Here is a 22,497-nt window from a genome sequence, read left to right as displayed (position 1 = left end):
AAGTGTGAGGGACTGTTGCTTTGGGTAAGCTGGGCTGTCTGTCAGCCAGCACCATGCTCTGCAAACATAGAGCCACCTGGAAACCCTCCAGAGCTGGAGGCTGCTTGCACAGCTGCTGTTTTGGCATTTGCATCCCCTTTCTCCTTGAACAACCTTAATTGTGACCTTCACCTCCTGGTGAATTTTACCCAGCTCAGTGCTTCAGGTGTGTTGGCCACTTTGCCTCTTCTCTCATCCTCTGTAATATATCCCCACAGGCCTATAAATGGCACCACCTCAGCAGACTCAGCTCATCTTTCATCACACTGCCAGAGCCTTGTTTTGATTTATTGCCTCTCACCACAGTGGCCCAGAATGAAGTCAACTTCTGAAATCACTTAGGAAAGGATCTGCTGAACAAGCATACATTTAATAATATGCCTCTGCCTTTTTACTTCCTCCACACTGAGATGTTCCAGTGATATAAGAAATCCCTTCAGAGTGCTGGGGTGCTGGAGATGGCAGCTGCTGATTCACGGCTCTGAGGCACAGCATTGCCTTCAGCTGCTGCTCCTTGATTCAACCCTACGTTCTGCCTAACATCCTCAGCTACAAAATGCTGCCCTTTTCTGTTGGGTATGATTTGTTTTTTTCTTCATAACACAAAGCTCTTGCTTTCCTTTAGCCTGTTGTTTAAAGTATTGTTAAGATAAATCATATCTGAAGAAGGTAACAATTGTTGAAGTGGGTACTCCCTGGTCTACCACATCTTGTTAAGTTCATGTTAAAAATACTTTTTTGAACATGTCTTTTTGTTCCAAGGCAGAGTGCTTAATGGCCTGTGGAACTCTTATTACTTTGAATATATTTACAGAAACATTTGTGTAACTGTTTGTTATAATATGCATATTATTAGAATATATTGCCTACTTGTAAATAAACGGCTGATAAATTTTCTAGTATAACTGGACAATTTTTGAAGAATGCGGGTTTTCATATTTTCCTCCCACCAACATTTTTAGAAAAATTGCTTTGGAAAGTAAGAGATACAGTTACGATCCAAAGTGATCAGAGCAAGCAGACATGACATACCGTATTAAATTAAAAGCATTTCAAATGGTGCAACAGATGGAAACAAGTTATTTCACTTGAGTGAGTGTTACATATTTGTGCTGCATGCACGCTGTCCGTGTTTCTGCAGAGATTAGTCACGAAGCAGGAGCTGGGTATTGGATGTGAGGAACGCAAACGATCACTGTTTGCTGTGAATATATTTAGACTCCTGTAGAAAGCTTTGGCAGGTCCTCTGGCTCCCTCACACAGGTGTTAGCTTATCTCCCATGGTTCATGGAGAGAGGAGTGTGTGGTTATGTGTGTAGGATTGGCTAAAGCTTTTGTGGAGGTCAGAGCTCAGTGAACTGCTTTACATCCACTCATTAAGTCCCTAACACTCTCTGAACCTGAGGGAGGCCTGTGCCATAAATCTTAAGCATGCAGGATGGTGGAGCTGCAATCAGGAGCAGTGTTGGCATTGCACATACTGCTGCTGTTGGCAAGGCACTGATCATCCTGGAGTAGCTGAGCAGAAACATCTCTTCAGCGGGCTATGAAAGGCAGATACCAAAGCCTTTCCGTTCTCTCCAGCAGTGAGTTTAACTGTCTACCAAGAGAAGCCTCTTGTGCTTCTCCTGCAAGCACTACTTTAGTGTCAAGACCACCATAGGCAGAAAGCAGAAGAGGTCACAAATAACATGAATCCACAGCATTTAAATCTGACTTCTACAACAGTGTTACAAAGTCTTCTTTCTTAAAGCTCTTTGTTTAAAACTGTGTGGTATGTTTTAATAGCTTTCCTTTAAAATAAATGCTTCTTTTGAGCAGCTTGTGGGGATGGTGGGATCAGGATGAAAAGTGTTCTGTTAAGGGTAGATTGTGAATGACCAGGATGGGTTTAAGAATAGAAAGCTTAGCTATATCTGTGGTGCCTGGTCTGGGAGCTTGAACTCCATCTTGTACAGACACAAGCAGGATAATGTAGTATTCTGATCAGCACGTACCTAAGTATAGTCCTTAAGTACCTAACACATTTTTTAAATCATCTTTCAAAAGAAATCAGTTGATTTTTATGGCATATATATATATATCTTCTCTCACCTTTAATCCATTTTAAGCTTAAACCCCTATTTTATTTCTTTCAAACTCCAATGGTTTATACTTTAGAATGAGTCATTATTATCTGACTCACAGCCTTTCAAATGTTCTAATAGTACTCATAATCAATGGTACATTTTAAAGAAATCCGTGTGTAACAGGGATCGCAGGTAAACAAAATCCTTTCATATTGTGGTTCAGAGAAGAGGCTGACACTTCCTGGCAACTGGCTGGATTGGCTCCTGAGTTTCTTCCACCATCAGAAATGTCATAATTACAGAGATTCTGAATAGCCAGTGATTTTTCTTTTTTTTTTTTTTTTTTTAATGAAAACCATGCATTAAAATTTGGTAGGTTTGTGGTACAAAACTCATTTTGTGCTTGAGTTTTAACAAGATTTTACAGGAAAAAAATATATTTGGTGGGGTTTTTTTAGCTTTGTGGTCAGTAACCTGAGAACGGAGGTAATTCAGACTCTACACCATCTTAACTTTGGATGTAGCTTGGGAGCTAAATGGAAGTGAGTAGAAAATAGCAATACAATAGCACTGTGTTGCTGTCTGTTCCCAGCTGCTCAGGCTACCTGCAGTACCTTCTCAGACTAGAGCAGTTTTCAGAAAGCTAAGCACAGCTTTCTCAGTAAAATCAAGGTTATGTTCAGGCCATCTTACAGTTTGTTACCCAAGATTGCCCTTTTTATTCACATATTAAACATATTTGGTAGTTTTTTAAATATTAAAGCTTTAATTCTCATATATATCAAATTAGCAGTTTGGGCCAGAGGGGTTTTTATTCTGGTTTACTTTTATCTGATTGAAGCTGTGCTAATGGACAAATACCCCCACTGTGGCATGTGTGAGGCTTGGTGCTGCTGGCGTTCCCACTGTTACAGCCCAAGTGGCCTGTGTTTGTCATTGGCAGCTGGCATTTTTCATACACTCATAAAACTCGCACAAACATTTCAGTTTGAAGAGAAGATCCCACACACAACAAATTCATGCACATTGTTAGGGTTTTATTTGATCACAGTCATATCTATAAAAGCCATAATGTGTAAAGCTTAATGAGTCAAGTATGTCATAAGCAATTGGGCACACTGAAAGAAACCAAGGTTGTGGCAATGAATTTGTACAGCACTCAGCACCAAGGAACTGTAATTGTGATTGGAGTTCCAAAGTCATCTTGAAAAGCAGATAAGAAGTAAAAACTTCTTTAACAGTGTGTGATGGAGTTAGGAAGTGGTGACTGAAGTAATCTTGAATGGGATCTTGACCAGGGAGTGTTCAAGGATGCTTGGATCTGAACATGTGTTTAGAATTACTTTCTAGTAAATGGTTTGTAAAATATGAATGGATTAATCCTTATGCCTTTCATTTGCTATTTAATAATATCCCCTCCTGCTGCCAGAACATGCTGGTTTTATTTTATTTGCTCTCCTAAAATGAAATGCAAACTGAAGTGTGTATATTTGAAGACATTAGGTAGAACAAAGCAAGTTGAGAAGTTCTTTGTAAAAAGAACTAGATAAAACATTGCAGTTTCATCATTGAGAAAATAGATGCCGTAAGTGAAGTAACAGGAGTAAATGATGGTTTTGTTGTGCTCTGCTGTGAGGTTTTGGGTTGGGTTTTTTTGTTTTCAGGGAATATTTTTTGTTTGTGAGGGCATTTCTTCTTCTAGGTAGGAGGAGAAGTCATGTTATAGCCAGTATCTCAGGAAGGTTCGTATCCAATTTCGAGCTGTAGCTTCCTTGATTCCCTCCTACCCCCAGGAATTTTCACTGTTAACTGTTCCAAGAATAGCTGCTTTCAGAAATGCATCTTTCCTCACCTGAATTTTAAACAATATTTTCTCCATGACAGAATTCAGTCTTAATTAAAATGTAAAAGATGGTTTTATTGGCTATAGGTAAATGCAGTTCACTTAATTTTACATTTTTAATATGATGGGCTTGTCTTTAAAGGAAGCTCTCAAGTCTGATTGCCTGGAGCCCCCTGAAAGTAGCTCATTTGGCATTCAGGGGCACTGCTGTGCTGATCTCCTCAGGGCTCAAGGTAGAGAGAGTTGTTGCTTTTCATTCTGTGTATCAAAATGAAAGCAAAAGAAAGTAGTAGAGGCACTGTCTGTCTCTCTAAGAGGAAGGCTGTATTCTTACTGTAAGAGGTAATGTTAATGGTAACCCTTGCTTTATTACAACAAGGAGGTCAGGATGGAGCCCTAGAAAATTCCACTGCTCTGAGTTAGGCTGCATATTATTCCATTGTAAAGCAGTCCCATTAGTCTGTTGGCTGAAGCTGGCAGTGAGAGTTGTCTGGAATCCAAGACAATTGGCAAAAGGAAGTGGAGGGAATAAAATTATTTCACAGCTGAGGAAAATGCAGAGCACAAAGCTAGGGAAGCAGTTTGAGCAGCCCACGGTAATGTCAGCTGAGACAGGGCTCCTCCAGCACCTTCCCTCCCAAGAGCTGGGGGAGTGTCGCTGAAACAGGCTGGCTGTGCCCTGTGACACAGGGTGACTTGGTCACACCTACTTTATAAGAAATTGGTATGGACAAAGGGGAAATTACTTGCTCATAAAAAGAGTAATGAAGGAGGAAAAGTGTCTAAGGTATTGTAAGCTCCAGCCCCTGACTCCAAAACTACCAGGCTGTTGCATCCAGCGCTGAAGTGCACTGGCTGCCACACCTGGGAGAATCCTGCTGACTTTTACAATTCAGCCATTAATGATGTCAGCCAGTGGAAAAGCATGTATTACATTCCACCAGTAACATATCTCTTTTGTTAGCTTTATACATCTTGCATTTAAACAAACAAAATCCAAACCTACTTGTAAATGTTCCTAGTAACGCTTCAGTTGTTTATAGTAAGAACTGGAAGAAAAAAAAAAAGGTGTCAGAAGTTTTGACTTTAGCTTCTAGGCAATAGACAGTAGAAATGTCAGGTCTTATACAACCTTGTTGTGTCAGGAATACTCACAGTCACTAAAACATAGAAAAACTAAATACCATTAGAAAGTAAAAATAAATTTTAAAAATACATAAAACATCTAATAACTTGTGTGAAGTGAGGCATCTTTTGAGATTCTGGCCTGCAGCCTTCCTGGGATCTGAGTGCAGAAAAAAAAAAAAAACTTATCTGGTTAATCTTAGCAAGTTTCAGTGGTGGGCCTGATTTGACTGGAGGGAGGATGGAAATGCAAGTGAAACAGACGTCTGGGTTCATTGGGTTACACTGATGCTTAGGATGGCTCAGCTGCTATTCAGTATGGAAACTAAGATTTCCATTTATTTGGCTTCAGTAGTTGAGTTTTGGGGTTTGGGTTTTTTAGGGTTTGGTTTTGGTGTTTTAGCTTGGTTGGTTTAGTTTGGTTTTTTTGATTTTGGGTTTTTTTGGTGTGGTGGTGGTTTTTTGGTAGTTATTTTTTATTTTTAAGTAAATTCTGCTTACTACTGTTATCACTCTGCCTCTGAGCATTTTGCTTCCTTGGCAGGAAACACCAGTCTGTCATGACCTGAAAGTTTCTTATCTTTTCTTGACATGCTTGAGAATTCACAGACTTCTGTCATACCATCACTTTCTCTCCTGGACACAATGGCATGTGGCAGCTCACTTTGAGAATAAGTCCAGTGTTAAACCTCTGTTAATAAATACTCACCTTGCACCTAATGCCAAAATAATGGCTTAACATGATCTCCCATTGGAAAACTGCTGCTCAGCACCTCTCTCCCTTCTTTGTAGACATTGAAAATTTTTCAGATCAGGTTATAAAGCAATTTAGTTGTGTGCTGTCCTTGGAAACAGATGTGCATCCATGTAATTAAAAGCAGTTTCATAGCTCAGGAAAAAAAACGCTTTTTTTCTTGAGGAATGAGGTTGAACTAGGACTTGTCCAAATAATCTCTTTAACAGCCAAAGTATGTGTTTGACCATCTGTATTTTTCAAATAAGAAAAAATACCCAATAAATTAAGTGATTAAGTAAGGAAAAATACCAAAATTCTTACTCAAACATGAGGGATGTTCTGATTGTCAGTAGAAAGTAGTTTGTAAAAAGAGCTTACGGCTAAGGCTTAGTTAGTATTTTTTAAATTTTTTCTTCTGGCTCAGTGATGTTAGAATAATAGTGTAATTAAAATGAATGTAATTACACATTTGTTTTTTGGAAAACAAGTAAAAGTATGGCTCTGGGTTCATAGATATTCTATAGGCTTGTCCGATTACAGAGGAGATTATGTCACAAACTGTGTGGAAGACCTAATACTACCAAATTTTAACAAAACTGAGTTAAAAAATGGAAATGACCATTGAGGACCAAGATAATTGGCCTTTTTGCTATTCCTTATAAAAACAAAGTTTATTTTGCCTTTTAAATAGGCTGGTGAAATCAAATTGGCATCCTACAGTGCATGCAGAATAGATGGTCAGGAATAATAAGTAGAAGCTAATAGTAGAAGCCAGTCCATCAAAGGGTTAATCTTTAAAATCTGCTGTGAATACAAACCTGAACCAGGAGAAATAAGAGTGGGCAGGTAGTTGCATTTATTAGAATATATTTTTGGTGATCCTCCAAAATCAGGAGGAAAAACAATTGCAAATACTCTGACGGCCAGATCAGAGCTCTCGCCTCCATGCGAGCAGCAGCTCCATGTTGGCTCTGAGGTGTTACCTGGAGAACGTCCTGCTTAGGTTGTTCACAGACTGTTTTTTTCTCAGATTATTCATTAATGGACAGTGGTCATCTTGCATAAATGAGCACAATCTGCTATGAAAATGAAGTTTAACTCAGTTGAGTCACGCTTCAGAAGTATTCCTTAGTCTCACATCTGATAAGAAGTAATGGGTGAATCCAGGACTTTTGAAATGCTATTGGGTTTTAGGATCAGGAGATCTTTGAGAATGTTTGTTTACATTGCCAGTATTCCTGGAATGCTTGGTTTTCTCTGCAGTACAGGATCGACACAAAAACTATGCCATTAATATATACATGAAAGAAGCTTGATCTGTGAGGTACAGGCTCAGTGTATGCGAGGACACTCTCTCCATTAATCCCACTTCAGTGATTATTCCTATGGAATTAGAGAGTTTACACACCACTTCAATGATTTGGAGACTGCCAGACTTCCTAATGTAATTTTTGTTTTTCCCTTTTTTCCATCTATAAGTTAATGCTTTTTATTTGTTACTTCAGCAGATAATTTTTTATGGTAGCTTTTCTGCTTTATATCCTGCTGGTATGTAGTTTAACAAAATGCCTTTTTAAACAGTGGATTTAATTCCTCAGTCATGCCTCTGGGAATAAATTCTTACTGTATTATATAACTTCTTTTTTATATTTTCTGTGGTTGATAACCTCTGCAAACTTTCTTTTCAGAAATTACCACCTCATTTCCTTTCTGTGTCTCACCAGCTGCTCTTTGCTGCTGGTCATGTCCTGTTACAGTGGCTTAAATACTTAAAGAAATTCTTTAACAGTGTTTCTAGTTTTTGCATCTAGAGCTTCAGGAAGAAAATCAAATTTTCACAGCTGACTGCTGATTTTAGATGTTCTCCATGATGCTGTGTCAATGAGCTGATATTGTGGAGAATCCTTTTTAAAATTACTCTTACAGTTTTTAGTGATCCTGAATGGTAGCATTTATGGTGGAAAATGTGATGCTATTTCAGAAGTAGCAATGCTGTACATTTCTGTGTAGAAGTCATGTCCTCCTTACTGGTAATTACTTGGGTTTTTGCAAAGTAAAATATGCAGTGTTTTTGCAGAAGTGTTCAATGGATGTCTTGGTTTAGAGACAAGTTTTAGGAGAAAAAACCCCGGAAAAGGGTGCACACAAGGCACAGAAAAGGATTGAATAAATGCTGGAAATTGAAATTTGAAAACCTTAACCCCCACCCCTGCCAGGCCAGGGGGCAGAGATGGGATCTGTCCCCTTGGTCTCAGGGAAGGGGAGGCACAGGAGCTCACACAGGCACTGGGGCAGAATAGATGGGAACCTTTCTGGGGTTTGGTCTCCTCCCCACAGCAGGCAAAGCTGCTGGGGTTTGGTGCCCTTTCCTCTCCTGGGGCCTGGACTGTCTGGCAAAACCCCCACAGGCTCCCAAGAGTGGAGGGGGGGAAAGAAAGGAAAAAAAACCAAGCCAAAACAGTTCAAGGGGGAAAAAACCACAACCGAAAACAAACAAACAAACCCTCCCCCCACTCCCATACACACAACCAAAAAAACTCAAGCATCTCTCCTGGAGTCCAGAGAAGAAGGTGGGGAAAGAAACAAATTAAGCTTCTTGCCTAAGGAAGCAAAACTGATCCAACAAAGGAGCAGTGTAACATCCTGGTCCCTGGTGCACGGAGCACACCCTGTGGAGAGCTCCAGCAGAGCCTTCACCTGGGGTTCCCGGGCTCCAGCCACACCCTCTGCTTCATATTAAGTCTACAGCAGCCATTCCTGGGCATAAAGCAGAGGATTAGGGAATAGAGTGTCACCATAAAATCACCCCGAGACAATGGGGCTGGTTGTAAATTGTTGTTAAATCCAGTTCTTGACAATTGAAATTGTTAATTGCTAACAAATGAACATTTTCCTGGCAAACCTCTTTTCATTGCAAATGGGCCTTGCTCATCCCTGTTCAGCAGTGGTATGATTAGAAGTGCTGCTGGGCTGTATTGTATTGCAGTTGTACAGTCTTTTTATGATCCTGAGCCCCAGCACCTCACAGATCAGGCTCCCTCTCTATCTGTGATGCAGACTCCCTCCATGGAAAGAACCCAGGGTCACAAGAACTTTGTGCCTTTCCTACAGAGCTGAACAACAAAGAAATTCTTTTTCCTGCAATGACCGTGAAGCTGGCTATGTTTACAAATTGAAGTACTTTCATTTTTGTCCAAAATGGTAATTGTTCAGTCTCTATAAAGGATGGGAAATAATGAAGTATTTTCCCAGATAAGTACATTTTTTAAAAAAATCATCTTTGTCTGTGTTTTGATTTTTTTTTTTCTGGTGCAAGATGAGTTCATCAAGACAGCAGAATAGTTAATGACTAAGAGTGTTCAGCTTAAGGGATATCAGCCTTAGTTCCATGAAGCAACAATAGGTGCTCCTCATTCGTGTTGTCATATAGTAAGTCACAGACTTTATTACTATGAAAGATTTTAACAGTCCGTTAAGAAGCCACCATAATTCCTTACTGAAAAAGACCACACAGAGATTTCAGAGTTGTGGACTATAAATGAATAAAACATCCAGATTTCTTTGAATCAGATCTGAATCAATTTTGGATTCCAGGAAAAAGTATCCCTTTAAGGCAGTCCTGACATTTGTCATGTAGCTCCTCACAGAGTTCTCAAAGTATTTTACAGACAGGTAATGTAATCCCATGTTTATTTTTAAGGAATAAAGAGAGATTAGTGGATTGTAGCAACACAGGACAAAACACAACCAAAAATAAATGTGTTTAGGCCAGTTTAAGTGCTACAAAGGTGGTACAATTGATTGCTACACTGAAATTAATATATATTATCTCATTAATTCACTCCATCTGCTGCATCATGCAGAATAATTTCAGGAATGGTTGGAAGGCTTACCTCCAATACACTGTGAAAGTTTGATTGTATTCATTATATATCAGATTTTAACACCCTTTTCTGTCTTTCTTAGTCTGTTCACAGTTTTCCAGAGGAGTTTATGCCATCTTTGGATTCTATGACCAGATGTCCATGAACACCCTGACGTCGTTCTGCGGCGCCCTCCACACGTCCTTCATCACCCCGAGCTTCCCAACAGATGCAGATGTGCAGTTCGTCATCCAGATGCGGCCAGCCTTGAAAGGAGCCATCCTCAGCCTCTTGACTTACTATAAGTGGGAAAAGTTTGTGTACCTCTATGACACAGAACGGGGTAAGCACTATCATTCTGACTGATTTTCTGTTTCACACCTTGCTCTAAGTACTGCCAGCATCAGTGCTTGCAGCCCAGTTTTCTTTGGGATGGAGGTAGAACTTTCTGATGGTTCTAGAAAATGAGTTTGTTCTAAAGGACCTAAAATGAGTTGATAAATGACAAGGAGGCATTTTCATGTTACTGATAACTCCTAAGGAGATTGTCTGAGAATAGTGTTAGCAGAGTAGGTATTCAGTTGGCAGGCCTGGTTCCCACAGATCTGCAGACTCCACACTTGCCAGGGTGTTTCAGTCCTTGCTAAATAAATAAGGTCAACACTATGCAAAAGGCGGATAAGCAGGACCTTCCACTGTGCGTGACATTGCAAATCCCACACCACTTTACATAAATGCATATTGCTCCTGTCACTGGACAAAGGCAATCCATGCTAAGATACACTCTGGAGATGTCTAAGCATTAATAATGATCTAAGCATTGTGTGTGAGATCTCTGCTGGAGTCCGGAGGAAAAGGTGGGGAAAGAAAAAGAAGCTTTTTGCCTAAGCAAACAAATACTAATCCAGCAACAGGAACAATGTAACTCAGCTGTGCTGGGCTGGAGAAAAGCTGCTCTAGATAGCTCATATTCCAGAGGCAAATTGAGATACATGTCAAGAATAACCAGAGTTATGTTTAACTAAGTGGAAACACATTAAAACCGGTGTGTTCACACTTAATTGTTAACTACTAATAAGCAGAAAATGTAGCAAAAATCTGTCCAAAAAAATCTGTCAAAAGTAGATCTAGACATCAGAAACCATTTTCTGTGAGGAATCTTTCAGCTGCCACCTGCTCTGTGTGTATTGAATTTGCTGAATTTCCTCTGTTACAGATTTCACCTGGGTAGCATTTTTTATATCAAATAGATGTGCCACTGCCCTTCTTACCAGCTTTATGATTTTCAACTTCAAGAAATTTTTCAGATCAAAGGGATCTCGGTAGAGACAAAGAAGCTTAGATTCTGTTCTTGGCTCCCATGAAAATATTTCCTTAGGCTACTGCATGTTTTTAAGGATCAAGTCTTCAGTGGGTGTGCTTTTCACGCTGAAGAATAATAGCATCACCCAACTAAAAACCCAACTGAAACCTAAAAAATCATGTATTGAAAAAGTAATTGGTTTAAGCTTAGGAAAATGCAGCTTTGTAAAATTGTTTTCTTTTTGTTCTTTGCCATCAAGTCGTGTAATTGTATGGTTTCCTCCTCAGTGATATTATGTACAATACTGTGGTGTTTGGCTCCTGCAATGATGACAAAAGATAAATCTCAAACAATAGAATAAAATTAGGATGTATAATTACATAGATAGGTGGTGAAGCTTTTAATCAGTTGAGTGTGTACATTGTATATACTTACATTCTTAAGTATAAAATAATATTTTCTGTTGCTATGAGATGACTGCAGATTGTGCTCTCAAATGTATCTTTATGTGAAGGTGTAAGATTCAGTTTCTTGAAAACTGCTAAAGCACACAGGAAAAAAAAAGGTGAGATTCCTTAATTTCACCAGCAAGAAGTATGTCTTATTGTTATTTTCAGTTTATAAACTCATTCTTCTATGAAGAAACAGAAATTTAAGAGAAATACCAATTCACATTTCTCTTCTAGTACCACCAGGAAAAACCCAAAACATGCTTTGCAGAGAGCAATGATGCCTTAGGAAATGGCTGCTAAGGGAAGAAAGGACATTAAGTGGTGTGTAGAAGAAACAATCATATGTTCACTCCATGCCACATGCTTTTAGTTCATGTGAAAGGGAAAGGCAGGTTGATTTCTGTTTGTGTTACATCAGTAAGTTGACACTGTTGGTTGCTGTGATGCGTGCGAAATATCTGATTAATTGTATGGTGCTAACTGCCTCAGTGGGCTTCTCTGCAATAGGACTAGGGCTAATTAAGATTATGTCAGGATGAGATGAGGTGAGGTTATGTACAGAAAGCTGTTAAGAATTTAGGTAGCACTTTTCAGGAAAGTCACCTTTTGTATCTCGTGCTGAGAATGATGTTTCATCAAAACCCTCAGGTTTGCTTTCAGTCTTCAGCTCTGTCTCTTCTCTTGCTTTACTTTAAATCAGATGTTGTTCCACTGAATTCAGTGAACCAAAGTAACACAGGTGTGAATGTATGCAGAAGTAAACTTGTGGCTTTCATAATCATCTTATTCTTGCTTGAAAGTGTGAAATACTTCTTAATTATAAAAATGGTATGGTGAACTGTAATACTGAAACTTTTGTTTATTTAAAATTTCATAATGTTAAGTAACATTTTGGTTTATTTTTGCCAGAGAAACACAGTTTTGTACAGATTGTTTGCTTTCCATCTGTGAATATAACACGGATGTTTTTCCCTAAGTTGTTTTGATTTGTGATACCTACTGTGCACAAAGACACTTATTTCTGTCAGGCAGATCATTTAAACAAAACCACACCAAGTGATTTCTGTGATTTGCATCAAGTCTTCATCTTCAGGTCATTAAAAGACAGGAAGGTGGCCAACTGTAAAGGACAGCTGTGTCTTTAGCATGGAAAGCTGTGTCTTTAGCATTTTGTGTAGTGCCTTCCTACTTGATGGCAGCTCAGTCTGGACAGAGGTATAGAGACAGCACAGGTTTTTTTGGGGTTGTAACCAAACCCCTCACTAAATCTGAAGTTATTTTGTCATTTGTTTTGATTTAGTCTATGAGTAGATATCTAGCAAGACCTAAAGTCAAGGAAAAAAAGCATTAATAAATATGGTTATTGTTGGGTAGTTTTTTTTCCATTGGTTAGCAGTAGTCTAGATGAAGGCTGAGGCAGGGAGATGTTAATCTAATGCCTCAGGTTATTTGGCTAAGGAGAGTTGAAAATGTCTGCTTTGAAAGCACTTACATCTTTAATCCTTACTGCTACCAAAAGACAAACATTTGACTTGAATGCAATGGACAGGTAAGGATACAGAAGGCCTCAAAATATAGGTTCAGAAAATATGACCAGTCCTATTTCTTCTAAACATAAAACCTCTTGGTAACCTGTTGCATAAAGAAATGCCAGGTGAAAAGAGTGGGGAGGAAAAAAAGATACGACTGGAAGCTTTTCAGTGATCGTGTGTAAGGCACCAAATTGCCTTAAAATGGGTTCACTACAAGGCAATGAAGTCTGATTCCCTGCTTCTGCTGAAGACAAAGAACAACTCTGTTGAGTTCTGCTTTTACAAAATGAGGTTAGTTATCTATTGCTATCAAAGGACAAGACACTTCTGTACTACTTTCCCTGGAGAATGGGAGATAGGAGCTGATAAAAGAAGTGGTATGTAGAACCAGGCTCGTTATAGCTTCCACAAAATTAAATTGATGGATTTTTATTTTATTAAGAGTTGCATTGAAAGCTACTCATATATAGAATGTAACTTTTTTTTTTTAAAGATGTGGGGTAGGATTAATTTTTATGGAATCTAAAAGGACTGTGCTTTAGTACTTGGTATATTCTTAGAGATTTTAGAATATTGGGTTCTGGTGGACCAACTCTCTCCTGAAAACAGCAATGAAGAATGTAAACTTAGAGAGTGACTGACTCCTGTTTATAAGCACCTTCCATCAGCAGAGAGGTGCAAAAGAAATCCTCCTTCCACTCCTTGTTTCTTAAACTCTGTATTATCTTTCTGCATGTCGAAGTTTTATTTTCTTAGAAAGATCATTCTTCAATGAAGGAAAAATAAAAATAATGGTATTAGCTACACCAGCATTAGTAAACCCTGAATTCAGCACCTGCTGTTCTGTCAAATGTCAAAAGAATTGATAGCTGAGCTGTTCATTAACATGTTTATCCTTCAGAGCAGGGGAGTTATCCCACTAGCTGAAAAACTGCTCTGAATCCCTTACATAAAGAAAAAAGAAATTAACACCAGCTTCCATTTTTCTCAGAATTAAACATGGGCTTGGTCCACTTTAAAATTATAATTCTCGTTTGGTAGTATGTTTATACCTGCTTAATTCTTCTCAGTTGTGCCTGTGAGGTTGATGCATTGAATTTTGATTACACTTTGAAAAGTATGAAAGATTTTAAAAGTTTGACCTTTTCTTCTCTATGTATCAGTGTGTGATGAAGAATAAAGCAACATACAAAGCTTGTTTGGGAGCCTATAAAATAAAAATGGCCTATAAAAAAGTGACCACAAAGGGAGAGTTACTTTGATTCTTTGATTCTTCTGAGTTTTTTGGCTCTTTGCAGGTGTGTTTTGGGCAGCAGCCCAGGATCATGGGAGTGACATGGAGACAGTATCAATTGCTGGCATTTAGGTAGCTATGTTGATAAGCTATCTCATTCTCCTTTCCCACTTCACATGGTGTAGGGAGTAAAATCCTGTCAAGACCTCCCGTGTCACAGGTCTCTACATTTTGAGACTTATGTGCCCCAGTAACTGCCATGCAGAAATCTTCTAGGTCAAAAACAACTTGCAGCATGGCCCCAAAATGTGGCATCTTTTGCATGGCTTTGCTTGAAAGGAGGTGATGCAGTTTCAGGTTTTTATGCTCTGCTACAATGGAGAACATGCACAGTGTAAAAGATCCTTATGATAGAGAATCCATTATTTAGATTTAAAGAACAGTCATACTCAATATACTTACATGCCATAGGAAAATAATCTGTTTCTTTCACCATCAGTCTTTTGTGCATGAGTGACTTTACCATCTTATAATACCTAGAATATATATTTATATAGGGTTTAAAGTCATAGATACTGCTTAGAGATGTTTGTTTAAAATAAGTAATTTAACCTCACAGGGAGGCAAACCTGGACATACTTATTTAGGGCATATTGTTTCATTGCTTTCAACAGCCTAATGTGTGAACCAAAGCTCTGTTCAGGAAACAAGCCAGGACTTTAATTGAAATATTTCAGGATTACTTTACTGTTTGATTTTACTGCCTAAATATGTTCAGGAATAATCTGAGTCTGAACAGTTAAATCTAGCTTTTGATGATCGCTTTCCATTTATTTCTGCTGAAATCTCTGAAGTCTCATACCAGCTCCTTTTATCTTGGTCTCTGTGGTGCACAGATACAGAAGAAAGCCCTTTCACTGATCCTTGCCCAAACAAACACTGAGACCCTGTGTGGGAGAATGGATGTTGGCTGGGTTTTAGGTGGACTGAGAGCCTTAAGCATTTTTCTGCTGATCTTTCCCATTAGCTGCTATTTGTTTAGCTTACCCTGGTAATCACTTAAACCATTTTACTAGCTTAGGAACAAGAGGAATGGATCAACTTTGAAAGTCATCCAGCATGAGATGTATCTTGCTGGCAAGGTGCAGCTTGACCAGCAGCACAGGGTTCATGGGGGTATTCTGTATGGCAGCTTTGTGCCTCTTTTCAACAGTTGTGGGCACACAGTGGCCTCAGTTTTCTGGGGAGATGCCTAGGCCCCATGCCTGAGCATTCCTTGAAGCTGTTGGAGCACACACTATTGTCAGCAGTGTTTTCCAACAGGAGGAGTAACGACACATGTACAATATATTTGTGTCTTGCTCCATGGAGCCTCAGACAATAAAGTGTGTCAGAACATTCATAAAGAAAAGGGTATTACAGTGTCCTGGTATCCACATTCCCACTCTGGATAGTCTGAATCCAGTTGTGTTTGAGAAAGTGCCAGAATCTGTCTTGACCTTATGTGAAATCAGCTCATAAACCTGAGGCAGAACATTCTGGATAGAGAGTAGGAATGGGCAGGTTCAGGATAAGTGATGTCTGGAAGTCTAAAGCAGTATGTGTCCATCCTTGTGCTCCTAATAAAAACATTCAGAACCCTCAAGATCATGAGCTGAGGCCCTGAATATCTTCTGTAGTTTACAGGAAAACCAGCATTGGTTTTCCTACAGCATTGGTTTTTTTGTTATTTACCAATGTCTTACAGAGATAAGTCTGCAAATTATTGTATTTATAAACTGAGTTGGGTAAATGCATGCCTTTAAATATTTATCTTATCATAAATATGCATGTATTATCAACTTTTGGAAGAGCAGTAACATTTGATTTTTTTCATGGTGTGCACAAGTAATTTAAGTGGCAGATGCTTTTGTTCTCAGTTGACTTTATGTCTGCCACAAAAAGGCTTAAGTGGTCAGAATCTCACTTTTCCAGATTTCCTGAAACAAAGCCAAAGTTGCAACAGTTTCCAAGTGCAGGTGGAGCAGGGAGGGGCTGAAAGGATATGTGAGAAGCATTGTTGGCCCTTTTGCTATGAGGCAAAGGCAAGGACTTGACAAAAAGCCAAGCCTTAGAGGTGATGGACAGGGTTTGCTTGGAAGCAGAAGAGATGAGGTGGAATTTATGGATCCTGGGAAGAAGAGAGGACTTTTTAGACTAGAAAGAAAGTCTGTAGAAAAGAAAACCTGTATGCAAGATAAAGATAAATTTTTATCAAACCTATTTGTTTAATCCATCTCACCCAACAGATCTAGGAGTGTCTGAAAATTATTTTTCTTGAGTTCATTATTTTGCATCTGTATGTGCAGCACAGCTTTCAAAGTTGGAAGTCTTTGGTGTCTTTAGCATATGGATGCTCTAAGAAAGGCAGGCTGGCTTCACCTGGGAACTTGGGGTGATTCTGTCCATGGAAGTAAACTGTCTTGCTGACTTAAAATCTCCATAAGGCAGCCGGTTACACTCAGTGGGACTGAAGAAAGCAGCACTGTTTAATACAAAGTCAAGATGAAGCCATTTTGAAGTGTGTACCAAAAAGAGATGTGTAACATTGCATTAGTGTGTGAACTTGCCTACTTCAGTGCAGTAGCATGTTCTGGTTATCACAAGTTTTCCAAAGGACGGATATTTTGACACCTTGTATCTTAGTGCAGTTAAGGTGGCAGTTATTTAGCATGTTAGTATTCTTACAAGTTTGCAAATGTCATCACCTTTCTCTGGATCTTGACTGTGTTTGCTCTTCCTGTGCAGTTGGTCATTCTTAGCCTGCGTGACAACTGCTCCTGGTGGCCCATGGTATTTATGGAAGAAGGGTTGTTTTTTATTCACAACCAGGGAAGCGACTATACCCTGCTTGGAGCTTGGTGTGGTGGTGGTAAGATGGTTTTCAGCGCAGGCAAATAAACCATTTACTGGGTGAAGAACTTCTGTGGAGTGAGCACAGGCTGTTGTAGCTTAATAGAGTGACTGTAATAGTTGGAAGTAGTAAAAAACACCAAACACAAAGGAGATTTCTCCAGTGCTTGAGAAATAATCGAGTAAAATGGAGCATCTCAATGAGTTAGTAAATCAAAGCTTCTCCTTCCATAGAGTGGCCTCAGATGCTCCAAAACAGCTTCTCATATGAGCAATGATATGCATGTTCTTTTCTCACTGCTAAAAGAGAGACTTCATATGCTGTTTAAATATCTTTTGATACAGAACTATACCATGCTGGGTGAATGGTGTGTAAGATTTTAGCTTTGTTAAAGCCTTTGTGCTTTTGAAGTGGTTTTCATTTGATGGTCTCAAAGAGCAATGAGATAATCTTGTATGCAAGGGGTTCTAGTCCTGTTTTTAGGATGGAAGATCTGATGTACTGATCAGCAGGTTAACAACCTGGTCTTTATCTGCTTACGTGTATGGAAATACCTTTGAGTTGAAAGCACTGAGCTTTGACTTAAGAGATGTGCTGAATGTCATGCTGGAAGTCAATGGCCATGGTTACTAATGAAAAGCAGTTTTTCATGCTCCTGAACAAGAATTCCTTAAATTTTGCCATGACTTTCCCTTTTCACCTAGAAAAATACTTGAACCTTTGAAGAAAGTCATAATGGATTAGTTAGAAGCTTTGTGTTTAAGGCAGTTATTAAAACATGTTTGCCATGGAGTTTATATGAACAAATTAATTGGTGCTATATTCAGTAATTTGCTTCATCTATGACATTGGCCGATTTAGATGTGGGCTCTTCTTTCATGCTTCAGAGAATTTACCAAACTAGTTTGATCATATGCCTTTTTCTTTCCAGAAAATATCAGCTGTTTTAGTAAGCATAAAAATTACTTGAGTGCTTTGTTGAAGGAGAATAAATGTGAATACATTTGACAAACCCACTCAGCTAGTAGGTAAAATGACCTCGTATTGTATTTAGGTTAAGGAGTTTTTAAGGGTTTTTTTTCTCCTGCAGAGATAGATTTTTCTCTGGTTTCTCTTGAGACATTTAATATCACACCTCCTTTTTCTTTCTTTTTTTATTATTTTATTCACCTTCTTGCAATTCAGAGTAGGACAGCACTGTGAGCCTGCATTTCAGGAGGTATATAAGATATGGTAGTACAGTGGGATGAAAAATAGCTCCATAAAGTGATTAAGCATTAATCTCTAAAGAAAAAAAGTTTAAATTTCCTGACATGAATTTTATACTCAGTAACAAGTAATTATTCATTTCTTCAACTCTAGATGCATAGCTTTTCCTGGCCACCTCTTTTGCTTTGATTCATGATGCAAAGAATCATTGGGAGGGAAAGGTGACCTGAGGTTTTATTCCTTCTCAGCCTGAGCTCATCGTGTTCACAGGCTGTTGCTTTGCACTTATAAGTATTTCTGACTTACCTTGGTTGTCAGCAGCCCAAGGAAACAAATCAGCAGTCAATGATTTGCACAGCTTAGCAGCATTATTCAGGGCCCCTCTTCAGTTTGTTAAACTGAACAGAGTTGTCATCTCTCACACCAGCAAAGTATACCCTTTAATGCTGAAGTGTTTCTCCTTCAATACTTAGGGCCAGGTTCCCATGCACCTCTCCATGATGCAGGTTAGCCCTGAGTGTGGATTTGCATGTGGGGTGCATCTGTGCCCCTTCCAGGTGCATGGGATAGAGCCTCAGTAAGGTGCTTTTGCCAAGGTTGTAGCTTAGTGACCAGTGTGGGCTGGTGTGACACACACCTGAGAGTGAAGTATTTAATGAGGCAGAGCTGTGGCTGCTGGAGCACAGCTCAGGTCTGTCCTGTGCCCCAGCCCAGTGCCTGGTGCTGGAGCTGAGAGTGCTTGGGAGGCTCTGAGCATCCCAGAGCTGTGCTGGCATGTACCAGCAGCACTCTGCAAAGGTTAGCACATACAAGAAGTGGTTGGTAAGGTTTCTTAGCAGCTTCTGAGGTGGTGTTTGCTTAGAGAATATTTTTGTCAATGCTGATAGTAATAATTACATGCAGTGAATTGTCTGGGCTGTGCATAGATTAGGTGTAAGAGGGCTGCTCTTATTTGCATAAAGCACTAATATCATTATAACATTTCTTCTGTTGTTTATGAAGCTATGAGTTATTTCTCCACTCTGTATTCATGTTCAGAAGAGCAGTAATTCATTTGGTAAGTCACATTTTGATCATTGCCCAACTGTACTTGAGAACAGGTTATAAAGGAGCAGGACCACTCTGCACAGTGCATTGAACCCAGGGCCTAACATGCATCCAAACTGGGTTGTTCGGTTGTGGCATTTTTTTAATCAGTGCCTATGTGTTTTGAGCATTTAACTGGGGCTTCTTTCCCCTTTACAAAGTAAAGGACTTCTAATGAAAGGCTGTTCAGTGAAAAGCCCTCTTGCTCCTTTCCTGTTCTTGTGGCATGGTGTACAGAGCAATCTAAACACAGTGGCTCTGAGCTGGTCTTCAACTGCCTAGATCCCATAGTCATAGTTAAGAGGACTTTTCCAGAGAGGAAAATGCATGACAATGGTCATTAAATATTTTCTGAGTGTACCTTAGAATATTTTAGACACACTGGAGCCATTAAATAAGTATGTCAAATAATGCAGACATCTTCAGGTGTCTTTTTTAGCAAAAAGTGTTTCATGCTGGTCACTCTGAGGACATAATACTGTAATTTTTATAGCTATTTATGGCTTTGCAAATTCATACTATGATCCCCTTAGTGATATAAAAAGAATGTAGTGTCAAAATTAACATGGGAAAGGATTTGTTAAAACCCTTGGGTCCCTTCAATTGGAGTGGAGTATTTAATACAGAAGTATATGGGGTTCTAATGGATGAATGCATCAAATAAACTAAAGTGTTGGATGGAGGTGTGATATAAACAGTATTTTTACTTTATTGAATGTAATTTTCAGTTACATTATGTCCTGCTGAGCCGCCTAAAATATTTCAAAGAGTCCATAATTGTTGCTCATTTTTACAAAATGCCAGAGTCACATACTACATTGACCTCCATCAATGTGCATTAGTTCATCAGAAATTTAATTTTATGAGTTTAAGTCAGAACTGCAGTATGAAATCCTTTCAGTGCAATTTATTTATTTTGCCAGCATTATAAATACATAACACCATATTAGACTGGATTCTGTCATGATCTGCTGCTACGACTGAAGATGCTGTAAGAGTGTTTCTAGATCAAAGAGTGCTATTTGCTGCAATCTTAGTTCTTACTGGCTTTTTTCCCCCTGCTTAAAAAAGGAGATATAATTTTAGGAGCCAATATTAGTCTACAGTTTGTGTAGTTTAGCACATCTTTTATTAGCAAGATAAGGCTTTATTCTTCTTCAAGGGGAATGAAAAAGAAAAACAGAACAAAAATAAGGATATGAAAAATAAGGAAGCCAGTCTCCTGACATTGTTTGGCTCAGCAAGATCAACCTTTCAGCTGACTCCACCAGTGTCAGTAATTGCTCTGTAGATAGAATTGCCTATTGCTCAATGGTGCTGGCATTATCGATCAGCCGGGTTTGTCCATGGACTGACAGTGATAATCTCAAATTAGATCAAATTTTTATTAAAGGAATAAAATCAAATTATGCCTGACTGTAGACAAATAATAACGAGTTATATAAACACATAATTATTGCAGTACCATTTTTGCAGAGATTTCTTGAAAGAAAAGCCCCCAGGGTTTTTTTTCCTGCCATTTGTTACACAGTTCCCTGGGCAGCCCTGTGGATTTTTAATGGCTTTGTAACGCTTGCCACAAGGAGGTGGAGAGCTGGGGGTGGGAGTGGAGAGCTGAACTTCTCTTTGAAAGGGGAGGTGTTTGAGGGGGAATACAAGGATGCATAAGTTATTGCAGCCTCAAGGCAGCAGTAATTTATGCACTGACAGTTTGAGTTTCATGCTATGCTATTTTAAAAAGCCTTACAATGAACTGTCTCTGTTACACAAGTGTCTGTGGTGCTTTAAGAGATATTTCACATCATGGAGACAGTTTGAAGAAAAACTTTTGGAACACATTCATCACAATGTTGTAGTTGTCCTGTTTCAGTAAGAAAAGAAGAGTCATGAGAAAGCAGACTTATTTTCCACATCTTAACATGGATTTGGGTGCCCTGAAGTATTTTGCAGGGTGGTCTCACTGCTTATTGTCTGGTTTTAGATATGTTGATGTAAGTGAAAATTGTTTACATCTATAGTATTTTAGTGTAGTTATTATTGTAGTCATGCTCTCTGGAACCACTTGGCTACACTTTTCAAAGAAAACAACAAAATGGATGTGAATGGCAGACATTTAATAGTGACCCATTTGGTTTTCATATTTTCCTTATGCTGCAAATCAGAGGACAGTATAACTGCAGATAACATACAAGACCAAATAATGTTTCCCTTTTGATGTGACCATACAGTAATATCTGTTTTAAAGCACCATTTCCTTATAGGAAAGTATTCAGCTTGGTTGTTTGATTATGAATTTGCAATTGTACAGTAGCAATTTTCATTATTTTAATAAATTACCATGAAACTACACATCTGAAGGCATAAATAAAAACAGTGGCTTCAAAATTTGGAGGGGTATAGAACTACACTGAGCTTTCATTAATAATGTAACATACTGAGTGTAAGCAGCTGTAGACCATTACAATTGAGATTTAATTTATGTAATCTCTGGGTTGACCTTCTTCAAAAACTGGCCACAGTAGGCAATGTAAGCACATCATTGTCTGTCTCATAGTGAATTTTAGATGCCAGCTGCGTCCTCATAACATTTTATTTGGTCTCCTATGAAAATTATGGATTAAAAGATAATGTGAGCAATGATGTTATTTGTTCTTAAGTGCTGTTCATATTGCATAGCTATCTTCTTGCTTTATGGGATATTAATTTGCATTTTTCTGCAGATAGTGTTTCTGTGACTTTAGTGACCTCCCTCTGACTCAAAAGCTGGGTTTTGTCAAAATGTTTTTAACATTAGAACTTTTACTGCAGGGAATTCAGACTGCTATGGATGTAACCAAGTTAGCTCAGTTGTGTAAAAATCAGCATATGCCTCAGAGCATAGCAAAAGCCATTCATTGCATTTCTTTGAAGTGAAGCTATGCAGACTTGCACAGGTGAAGATTTGACCCAATGTGTTTAAAAATAATTTCTTTACGTGTCCATTTCAAACAACAGAGTTGTAATACCGACATAAAAACTTGTAAAAACCATTCTTATAAAAGATTTTAAAATCTGCCATTTTTTTGATATTCAAATGTGCTCTTTTTTCTAAATCCCTGATAGGTAATCTTTCA

At 38.7% G+C, this 22,497-nt stretch overlaps 1 protein-coding gene across 3 annotated transcripts in view; it reads left to right on the top strand.

The window, feature by feature from the left end:
- Positions 1–22,497, top strand: part of GRIA3 (glutamate ionotropic receptor AMPA type subunit 3) — a 144,310-nt gene that overhangs the window by 23,775 nt on the left and 98,038 nt on the right. For all 3 annotated transcript variants that reach the window (XR_012582546.1, XM_005484445.3, XM_005484446.3), the window contains exon 3: positions 9,779–10,018. Coding sequence is in view for 2 of the 3 variants with exons in the window: in XM_005484445.3 (XP_005484502.1) it covers positions 9,779–10,018 (240 nt within the window). In the remaining variant the exon portion in view is untranslated. The remainder of the gene's footprint in view (positions 1–9,778; positions 10,019–22,497) is intronic.

This window comes from Zonotrichia albicollis, chromosome 14, assembly GCF_047830755.1.
Source record: "Zonotrichia albicollis isolate bZonAlb1 chromosome 14, bZonAlb1.hap1, whole genome shotgun sequence".
Lineage (NCBI taxonomy): Eukaryota > Metazoa > Chordata > Aves > Passeriformes > Passerellidae > Zonotrichia > Zonotrichia albicollis.
This window is presented reverse-complemented; position numbering and strand designations above follow the sequence as displayed.